The sequence below is a fragment of the Hyla sarda genome, chromosome 4 (genome assembly GCF_029499605.1).
Source record: "Hyla sarda isolate aHylSar1 chromosome 4, aHylSar1.hap1, whole genome shotgun sequence".
In the NCBI taxonomy this organism is placed as follows: Eukaryota; Metazoa; Chordata; class Amphibia; order Anura; family Hylidae; genus Hyla; species Hyla sarda.
Window position 1 is genome coordinate 390,358,798 of NC_079192.1, and position 11,409 is coordinate 390,370,206.

General features: G+C 42.9%; 1 protein-coding gene across 12 annotated transcripts in view; it reads left to right on the forward strand.

The window, feature by feature from the left end:
- Positions 1-6,130, forward strand: part of LOC130267383 (START domain-containing protein 10-like) — a 217,534-nt gene extending 211,404 nt beyond the window's left edge. For all 12 annotated transcript variants that reach the window (XM_056517048.1, XM_056517049.1, XM_056517051.1 and 9 more), the window contains 2 exons: positions 1,045-1,097; positions 4,761-6,130. In XM_056517048.1, coding sequence (XP_056373023.1) covers positions 1,045-1,097; positions 4,761-4,994 — 287 coding nt within the window. In that variant the 3' untranslated portion in view covers positions 4,995-6,130. The remainder of the gene's footprint in view (positions 1-1,044; positions 1,098-4,760) is intronic.
- The last annotated feature ends 5,279 nt before the right edge of the window (positions 6,131-11,409 follow it).

The following is an 11,409-nucleotide window of genomic DNA, read 5'->3' on the forward strand; positions in this document are numbered from 1 at the left end:
AGGACGTATCCTATTGTCTGTGCTGTGAGTGAGATGCAAGAATACAGAGCCTTCTAGAATCGCTGCTCCATGCTATTCACGGTGATGTATTGCTGGTAACAGCTGGGATGTCCGTACTGGAAAAGTGCATTTGGAAATCCTGGGAAAGCAAATAATATGCATGCTGCATAATAGCGGATGCCGACAGAACATGTCGGTGCTAGGACCGCTCAGAAATGTGTCATCTGTAGAAGATGGGTAGATGGGTACACAGATATATTATAAAGCAATTAGTGAAAGTTGTATAATAAAGCAGCAAAATCCAGCTCATCCTCCGTCCGCCTCCGGCGTCACGGATCAGTGTAGACAACACTGGAGATAATATATTGAAGAAAAAGAATATCCAGCGCAGTAGCTTGAATGCAGGTAAATTTATTTCAGAACAGCAACACACATGGACCAGGGCAGCAGTGACGCGTTTCGATCATCTCGGTGATCTTAATCGTACTGACTAAGATTAAGAGCGCTGAGACGATTGAAACGCGTCACTGCTGTCCTGGTCCATGTGTGTTGCTCTACTGAAATAAATTTACCTGCATTCAAGCTACTGCGCTGGATATTCTTTTTCCTTAATTAGTAAAAGTTGTAATAAACCATAGACAAGGGGGAGATATATCAAAACTGGTCCAGAGAAAAGTTGCAACCAATCTCTGTCTTTTATTTTTCCAAAGGCATTTTCAAAAATGAAAGAACCAATCTGCTTGCTATGGGTAACTCAGCAACTTTTCCTCTGGACGGGTTTTGATGAATCTCCCCAAGGAGAATAACACCTTGGAGATTTGCAAGTCTGCAGTTTCTTTGGCTACAGTAAGACCATTTGACCACTAGGTGGTGATGTTGACTTTTTCTAAAATGTCACTGTAGCCATGCAGAGGAGCAAACTTTTAAGCAAACGGACCTTTCACATCCCTATAACTCGTCAGAAACATAATAAAATGTCTGATCGTATCTAATTCTTGCAGTTGTATGGTTAACGTGAATTTTTTATTTTTTTTTCCATTAAAGGATCATTACCAAAGTGGGTTGTGAATAAAGTTTCACAGTTTGTGGCTCCAAAGGTAGGAATATTTTTTTTTTTTTCCTGAAAGATCTAAAACAAGTTTGTTGTATTTTTATTTTTTTTTCTCAGGGTAGTTCCAATGGAAAATAGCTCTGCGGCTGCAATTTCATACTGTACACTGTGTAGCAGAATTTCCGAGCAGAATTTTAAAGAGGAATTCCGCTCTGAAATTCTGTAGTGTAAATCTGGCCTAACTGTGCTGTAGAGTCTATTTAGATAAAACATTTCTAGATGTATAGTAATACACTGCCACAGTGTGCAGCACCATTTTAAATACACATGGTTTACTTGAATAGTAGTACGCAGAACAGGAACGCGTTGGCTGTCCGGACATGCTGGGAGTTGTAGTCTTGCAACATCTGGAGACCCTAGGTCTCGAGACTACTTCTATAAAGCCTTTAAAGGGGTTCTCCGGTGCTTAAACATCTTATCCCCTATCCAAAGGATAGGGGATAAGATGCCTGATCGCGGGGGTCACGCTGCTGGGGACCCCCAGGATCATGCACGCGGCACCCCGTTTGTAATCGGTCCCTGGAGCGTGTTCACTCCGGACTGATTACCGGCGACTACAGGGCGGGCGGCGTGTGGCGTCACGCTCCGCCCCTCAATGCAAGCCTATCAATGCAAGCTATCACGCCCCCTCCCGTAGGCTTGCATTGTGGGTTGGAGCGTGACGTCACACGCCGCCCGCCCTGTAGTCGCCCCTAATCAGACCCGGAGCGAACACGCTCCAGGGACTGATTACAAACGGGGTGCCGCGTGCATGATCCCGGGGGTCCCCAGCGGCGGGACTCCCGCGATCGATCAGGCATCTTATTCCCTATCCTTTGGATAGGGGATAAGATGTTTAAGCACTGGAGAACCCCTTTAAAGGGGTACTCCGATAGGGAAAAAAAAAATTTTTTTTTATGTCAACTGGCTCCAGAAAGTTAAACAGATTTGGAAATTCTATCAAAAAATCATAATCCTTCCATTACTTATCAGCTTCTGTATACTACAGTGGAAGTTGTGTAGTTGTTTTCTGTCTGACCACAGTTCTCTCAGCTGACCCCTCTGTCCATGTCAGGAACTGTCCAGAGTAGGAGCAAATCCCCATTGCAAACCTATCCTGCTCTGGACAGTTCCTGACATGGACAGAGGTGTCAGCAGAGAGCACTGTGGACAGTCAGAAAATTTCAGGGAGAACTGCTTGAATCCTTTTTAGGAGCCATAGATTATATGCTATTGTTTTCTCTGTTGTACAAAATTCTTTAAAAATTCTATAAAAATAATTTCAACCTTTTTTAGAAGTCTGATGCAATAATGTGCCTCAGAGATCTGCCCTGCAGTATAAAGCATGTGTGAATGCATGCATTGTTTTACATTGATTATTTAAGAAAATCATGAACAAGGTAAAACAAAATATTTATATGATCTTTTGCTCTCAGCTGCATTATGTGACTATACCCTAAATCAGTGTTTTTTTTTCCCAAACAGTGTGTCTCCAGTTGGCTGTCCGGGCATGCCGGAAGTTGTAGTTTGTAGAATTGCAACAGCTGGAGGTCCACAATCTGGAGACCTCAAGCAGTTTAATTGTGAGAGCAATGTGTTCTGGAACTACAGATTATATTAATCCCTGTAAGACAGCTGTTCTCCTTGCTGAGACTTGTAGTTCCACTACAGCTCCAAAAATGGGCTTGACAAAATTATTGGCACCTTTAACTTAATATTTGGGTGCACACCCTTTGGAAAAAATTAACTGAAATCAGTCGCTTCCTATAACCATCAATAAGCTTCTTACACCTCTCAGCCGGAATGTTGGACCACTCTGCCTTTGCAAACTGCTCCAGGTCTCTCTTATTGGAAGGCGCCTTTTCCCAACAGCAATTTTAAGATCTCTCCACAGATGTTTAATGGGATTTAGATCTGCACTCATTGCTGCCACTTCAGAACTCTCCAGCACTTTGTTGCCATCCATTTCTGGGGGCTTTTTGACGTATGTTTGGGGTCATTGTCCTGCTGGAAGACCCAAGATCTCGGACACAAACCCAGCTTTCTGACACTGGGCTGTACAGTGCGACCCAAAATCCATTGGTAATACTCAGATTTCATGATGCCTTGTACACATTCAAGGCACCCAGAGCCAGAAAAACAACCCCAAAACATCATTGACCCTCCACCATATTTCACTGTAGGTACTGTGTTCTTTTCTCTGTAGGCCTCATTCTGTTTTCGGTAAACAGTAGAATGATGTGCTTTACCAAAAAGCTCTATCTTGGTCTCATCTGTCCACAAGACGTTTTCCCAGAAGGATTTTGGCTTACTTAAGTTCATTATGGCAAAATGTAGTCTTGCTTTATGTCTCTGTGTGAGCAGTGGGGTCCTCCTGGGTCTCCTGCCATAGCGTTTCGTTTCATTTAAATGTTGAAAATGGCTGCTTATCCACCATTCGGACTATCCTGCATTGACACCTTTCATTAATGTTTCTCTTCCATCCACACCCAGGGAGATTAGTTACAGTGCCATGGGTTGCAAACTTCTTGATAATGTTGCGCACTGTGGACAAAGGAAAATCTAGATCTCCGGAGATGGACTTGTAACCTTGAGATTGATGATATTTTCCACAATTATGGTTAAGTCCTCACAGTCTGCATTGTGTGCTACACTAAGCATGGACAACAGAAAGAGGAAAAGAACTAAGTGAACTTCTCTCCTTTTTATCTGCTTTCACATGCTTGAAACTATTCTATTTTCCCACAATTTTGAAAGGGTGCCAATAATTTTGTCCAGCCCATTTTTGGAGTTTGGTGTGGCATTATGTCCAATTTGCATTTTTTTCCTCCTTTTTTGGTTTAGTTCCAATACACACACAGGGAATAAACAGGTGTATAGAAAAACTGGTTATTGCAATCCTTTTCTGTGAGAAATACTTAGTTTTCTAGAAAAATTTCAGGGGTGCCAACATTTACGACCATGACTGTGTGTATGTATATGTGTGTGTGTGTGTGTGTTGTCAGCAGGCAAACAGTACTTTATGCCAGTCCAGCCCCTCACCAGCTTTATTAGACAGGTTGCAGGATAAATAAAAACATAACATAGGAACAAACAAAACCCTAGACCGTCTAGTCACTAACTAAACAATCCAGCGTGCCCTGACTGGTGGGCTTTTCCCGGCCAGTTAAACTTATGCCACCTGCAACCTTCTAGTCACTGTTGACACACAGTGTTTGCAACCTCTTGCTGTGTGTGCTAAGACTCCTTGTCTTGTCCACTTCACTGTTGTGGGTGTTGCTCACAGCCCTGGCTGTGTGTTCCTCACCAGGACACCTACCTCCCCCTACAGCCACCTTGCTGTCTTCTGGGGAGAGCCCAGACTACATGGTCTGACTTCCTTTTAAACATACTTTCCCTCTCTGCTACCTCATTGATTAGGCCCCAGGTGGAGGTTTCTCCAGGATCAGCTAGGGAAATACACCCTTTCCTTGCTACGCTGTCACAATATGTATATATTTATACACAAATATAATATAATCTAATATGGGCAAGATGAGTTGTAGATTTGCCACAGCTGGGGCCACACTGTTTAGAAAAACACTGTCCTAGACCCAGGCATGTGCTATTGCACAACTCCTAAGACTATAAAGGTGTGCAACATGTTTTAATACGGTCTGATTCTATATAGGCAATGAAAAAGATCTACAAGGCCGGTTTGAAGTATCCGGAATGGAAGAGAAAGCACGACCCTCACTACAAGCCATGGGTTTATCCAGAACAGAACACTCTGCCGGCCGTTAATCTGGAAGAACTGTCGATCCAGCGGGCGGACGAGCTGGAGAACATAGACGAGAGTGGAGTGTCTGAGGAGCGGATGCAGCACATCAGCGATGATGAAGATGGCCTCTCCAAGGATTCTTAGGCACTTTTACTATTGATTGATATTTGGATGGTTTTCTAATCCTTGTGTTCACCTACCACTTATAGTTCGGTACTTACGATTAACCCTTGATGATTTCCGGGTCCTGCTCTAACATTTTCATTCGCTTTTTCAATCTATCTTTAAATATTTTTACTAAAAGACTTTAAAGGTAAACCCATCTTCTATTCCCAATTTGGAGATCATATGACATATTTATGAAAGAGTAGGCCTTGATATACCTAAATAGAAAAACTAAAAGAACAGAGCGCTCCCCCAGTGTGGTATCTTCCAAGTGCAATAACAATCCAAGCTCCGCCCAATGAATATAATGGACACTGCCTGCAATTTGCAGGACTGGGATAATAAGGTTTTTATTTTTAACATATGACTGGTTTCTAGCCCAAATCGTCCACTTCATCGGCCTAGAAATGTGTTGTATGTTAAAAATAAAAAGCATCCCTTATATCATCACAGTCCTCTAAATTGCTGGGAGCACCTGTTATTTTCCTTTAGAGAAGTGTGGAGGACCTGGACTAATTTGTATATGTTTTCCCATATAGGCGAGTTAGTGCCCCCTATACACAGGATAGGGAATAACCTCCTGATCAGTGTGGGTCTAAGTGCTGGGGTACATAAACTAATTAGTAAGCGCAATTGATTTGAGGCTGTACTTGTACTTCTGGGGATCGGTGGGGGACCCAGCAGTCAGACCACCACCGATCTGCCAATTATTCCGTATTATACCATTGATGTGGGGGGGGGGGGGGGGTGGATAACTTGCTGAGATGGGAAAACCTCTTTTTTTTTTTTTTGTTTAAGGAACACCACATGCAAAACCTCTGGGCATGCTGGGGTGGTTGTTTCGAAATACCTGGAGGGGAGGTCCATAGTTTGGACACCACTAATGTAAAGCATTGATTATCATACAGTGATTCAAAGATAGTGTTTTTTTTTTTATAATATAGATATAAATGACAGTAGGGTTATATTTCTCTTAAAGTAATTTGATAAATACTGAATTCACTTTAAGTAATCTCTCTTCTGTAAAATGCCGGTGTGATCTAACCTAATATTTATTTAAGAGATAAAAGTGTGCTTATAATATATTCTATTTTTTCTTGAGCAATAAAACTGTGTGAATCTATGGTTTTGTCTTTGTCCTGGATTACTTTTAGCTTGTGATCTCCACAGACATTCATCATTCATCTGTTGACCTGTCCTTGGTTCAGTAGGGCTAAGGAGGGTCCAGCTTTTGCAAAAGGGGAAACAACCTCCACCCCCCATCTTTGGAAAAACCTAAGAGGGATGGTGGATGGGGCACCTGTTCTAGACTTGCCACGACTGAGGTCCTTGCCCTTTAACCACATTAAGCCCTAAACAGCCCCAGAGGGCTCCAAGTCCAGTCACGGTGGCCTACATTTTCTGCTTCCGATTTTCATCTGGCCTGCCTTCCCTCCACAAGGGCTATCTAAACTTGCCACAACTGGGACTGTTTAGGGGTTAATATGGTAAGGGCCAAGGACCTCAGTCGTGGCAAGTTTAGAAAACAAAAAAGCGGCTACAGACAGCAGAAAGTGCTTGTGGAGGGGAGGGAGACCGGATCGGGGTTCGAAGCTCAACGGGAAGGCTGCCATGACTGGGCTTGGAACTCTCTGGGACTTTTTAGGGGTTAATATGGTTAAGGGGCAAGGACCTCAGAGAGTTCCTGGACCAGTCATGGCGGCCTTCCCGTTGAGCTTCGGACCCCGATCCGGTCTTCCTCCCCTCCACAAGGACTTTCTGCTTTCTGTAGCCGCCTTTTTGTTTTCTTGTAACATGTGAATACATGTGAATTTGCAGGTCCTACATCTCAATACAGCATTGAATAATGAAACTGCTTTAATTAAGCATTTTTACTGTTTTACTAAATTTAAGCCACATCCAGCTGCATTATATCACACCCCGGCATTTTAAATGCTGGTAAAAATAGAAAATTGTGCATTAAAATAGACCGGAAATTCATCTCCTTCAGCCCACACCCACTTCCCCAAACAAAGTATGTGTACACCTTAAATAACATTATGGGAGTAAGAGGCTGAAACAAATGGTGGAGGTAATCAGGAGTATCAATGCACGATTTTAGAACGTATCTTTTTAACCAGTTAGTTACAATGCCAGGATCGTTTCTAAATAACATTTCCCTTTTAAAATAAGAAAAAAACATCTAAAAATATAACTCGGTTGTGTATATTTGTGTCTGGAAAGACTGGATGAAAACCAAATATCCCTTACCCAGATAACCTAGATTACTGGAGGTCACATCTACCCAGTTACGTAGAGTTTGATAAGTATCTGTGTATTTTATAGCAAACTGCCAGCAGTACTGGCTTTTAGTGCGGGGGACACTGATCAGTTTGATGCCTACCGTGCCTGGATCCATCCCGCCGTTGGGCTGAAATCTCCGGTTTTCTGTATTTGCTAATTAGGTGCTAACTGGTACAGGCGGGGTTACTGACACTCAGACGTCAGCGCCTCTCATCCCCAGCGCCGGCCAGCTCATCAATATTCCTCCTCTGCCTCTTCATTACAGAGCGGGGAGAAGAGGGAGAGGCGGAGGGAGGGGAGGAATATTGATGCGCTGCAGACGAGTGGTGCTGACGTCAGAGTGCCAGTAAACCCGCCTGTGTCAGTTAGCACTAGTGTTGCTCGTGAATATTCGAAATTCGAATTTTAATCGTGAATATCGCATATTCGCGAATATTGTGAATATAGCACTATATATTCACAATTCTGAATATTCATTTTTTATTTTTATTTTCACAGTACACATCACAGTGATCATCCCTCTCTGCTCCTCGCATATGCGCATATTCGCGAATATTGAGCTCTTCCTTCTTTAATGGTATAGGGAACTAATGGGATAGTGCATTGTGATTTTTTTGGGCCATTGAAACCAATAGGCCCATTGTGGTCTATAGGGATCTCACCGTATGTAAAACTGTAAGGTAAGCAGGAGGGACTCAGGAGACCCATGTGGTGGTTCGAGTCCCGGGGTGGGAGGGAGTGTTAGTGTAGTGTTGTGGTTTAACATTTTTACTCGTGATTGACAAATGTAGGTCAATTGGTAATTAAGAAAGCCTTTGAACCGTGGGAACTAAGTCACATAGGGGGAGATTCATCAAAACCAGTGTAGAGGAAGAGTGGTGCAGTTGCCCATAGCAACCAATCAGATCGCTTCTTTCATTTTTAACAAGGCCTTTGAAAAATGAAAGAAGCAATCTGGTTGCTATGGGCAACTGGGCAACTTTTACTCTGCACAGGTATTTATAAATATCCCATTTAGATTTATCAAAACCTGTCCAGAGGAAAAGTTTGAGTTGCCCATAGCAACCAATCAGATCACTTCCTTCATTTTTCAGAGACCTTTTCAAAAATGAAAGGAGCAATCTGGTTGCTATGGGCAACTCAGAAACTTTTTCTCTGGAAAGGTTTTGATAAATCTCCCCCATAGGGGGAGATTTCTCAAAACCTGTGCAAAGGAAAAGTTGTCCAGTTGCCCATAGCAACCAATCAGATTGCTGCTTTCTTTTTGCAGAGGCCTCGTGAAAAATGAAAGAAGCGAAATCGGCTAAGTTGCCCATAGCAACCAATCAGGTCGCTTTTTTCATTTTTCACAAGGCCTCTGCTAAATGAAAGAAGCGATCTGATGGGCAACTCAGCAGCTTTTCCAAGAAAGTAACGTTTAACAAAAACACTGTAACACTCCGTCCCACCCAAGACTCGAACTGCCGCAGGGGTCTCCCATACACTGTACTGCCAAGACCCTCCTGCTTATCTTACAATTGTACATACTGTGAGATCCCCATAGACCACAATGGGCCTATTTGTTTCAACTGGCAAAAAAGTTATTGTACTAGCCCATTAGTTCCCTATAAAGAAAGGAAGGGCTCAATATTCACGCATATGCGCATAAAAAAACATAGCGAATATGCAAATTTAGCGAATATATGACAAATATATGTCCATATATTCGTGAAATATCGTGAATTCGAATATGGCCTATGCCGCTCATCACTAGTTAGTGCCTAATTAGCATATACAGAAAAACTGAGATTTCGGGCGAACAGCGGGGCAGATCCTGGCACGGTAGGCATCAAATTGATCAGCGTCCCCCGCACTACCAGCCAGTACATCTGGTTAGTGCAGGGGGAGAAAGCTGACAGTTTTCCTTTTAAAGCATTACTCTGATGTTGGTCTGGCAGTAGGATGCCAATTTAAAGGAGTACTCTGGAAATCAAATAACTGGTGCCAGAAAATGTATGCAGATTTGTTCATTACTCCTATATAAAAATCTTAATCCTCCCAGTATTTATCAGATGCTGTATGCTCCACAGGAAGTTGCGTAGTTCTTTCCAGTTTGACCACAGTGCTCTCTGCTGCCACCTCTGTCTTTCTCTGTACATTTCCCAGAGATGGGGCACCCTTTGTTCAGCCCTGGCATTGTGATAACTTGGGCTTACTATCTGGGGCCTAAATAAGGGCTATCCTAGGATACTGACTTTTAGGGTATACCTTAGGGCTCTATTACACAGGGACATTATCGGTGGTGTACTTTGGTCTGCAACATTGTTTTGATGGGTACTGTACAATGACTGCCTGAGGCCATGTTCACGCAACAGAATTTCCGAACAGAATCCAGCTGAATAATTTTGCTTGGAAATTCCGTTGCAGCAGAGTCCTATTGTTTTTAATGGGATTTTGCTACATTGTGCACACTGCGAACTTTTCACAGCAGAAACATCTGCCACAGAAATCCAGATATCAGCCTCTGCAAAAAATATTGACAAGTCAACTTTTTTCTGTGGAATTCCCTCGGAAATTAATTGCAGTCTATGAAGACGGTGCCTGTTCTGCCGCTGTCTGCAGAATGTCTGCCGGAAAAATGTTCACGTCCTGAGTGGCATTCTTTATATAGAGTGCAGGAGCTCTCTCAGTCATTGACAGACATTAGTGATCCCGCCAATTAGAGATGAGCGAACTTACAGTAAATTCGATTCGTCACGAACTTCTCAGCTCGGCAGTTGATGTATTTTCCTGCATAAATTAGTTCAGCTTTCCGGTGCTCCCGTGGAAAAGGTGGATACAGTCCTAGGAGACTCTTTCCTAGGACTGTATCCACCTTTTCCAGCGCACCGGAGCACCTGAAGGCTGAACTAATTTATGCAGGAAAAGTTAGCAACCGCTGAGCTGAGAAGTTCGGGACGAATCGAATTTACTGTAAGTTCGCTCATCCCTATCGCCAATGTCTGTCTCCTTAAGTGCCATGATTAATAGAGATTATGGCAGATAAAAGCTGCAATGCCTCTACCCCTGCCCAATTGGCACCCTTCCCCCGCAACATATATGTGGGGGTTTGATCAGTTTTCATGGCCGCTGGAGGTCTTCTCACCTACTTCATGCAGGTTTGCTGATCACCGGTAACACTGAATAATGCCATGCCAAAGAATAGCCTTATTCAGTGTGGGCAATCTAATTATTGCATGTAAAGTCCCCTATGTGTAAATAAAATAACTTTTTTTAAATATAAAAAGACCTACTCCCTTTAATAAAAATTAAAAACACCACCCTTTTCCCAAATAAAAAACAAAAGCAATTTGGTACTGCAATGTTCAGAAATGTTAAAACTATTAAAACATGTTTAGGGTGCGTTCACACGCTCTCTTTTTGCGGGTTTTCTGCAGCGTATTAGAAAGGGGCGGGCTCTTCTGGGCTGTCCATAGCATATTGTCCGCGGCGGCATTTACGCTGTGAAAAATCCGCCGCAAGCCCCATTGAAGTCAGTAGGGACTGCGGCGGATTTTCCGCAGCATAAATTCCGCCGCGGACAATCTGCTATGGACAGCCCAGAAGAGCCTGCCCCTTTCTAATACGCTGCGGAAAACCCGCAAAAACAGAGAGCGTGTGAACGCACCCTGATGATGCCGTACGATGAGTAAAAAGTTCCATCGAAACAAAAATTGTACCTATAAAAACTACAGATTAAAATGCACAAAAAATGGGCCCTGTATACGGGAAAAAAACAAAGGTCATTAATAAGGCAATTTTAAGCATGCTTATTTTGGAAACAAAAGTTAGACTTTTTAAAAGTAGTACAAAAATACAGAAGCTACGCAAACATGGGTATAACTTCAATTATATGAACCCACAGAATAAAGATACCGTATATACTCGAGTATAAGCCGAGTTTTTCAGCACGATTTTTCGTGCTGAAAACGGCCCCCTCTGCTTATACTCGAGTGAACTCTCCGCCTGTCAATCCCTTCTCAGTGGTCTTCAACCTACAGACCTCCAGATGTTTCAAAACTACAACTCCCAGCATGCCCGGACAGCCATCGTTTTGAAACATCTGGAGGTCCACAGGTTGAAGACCACTGCC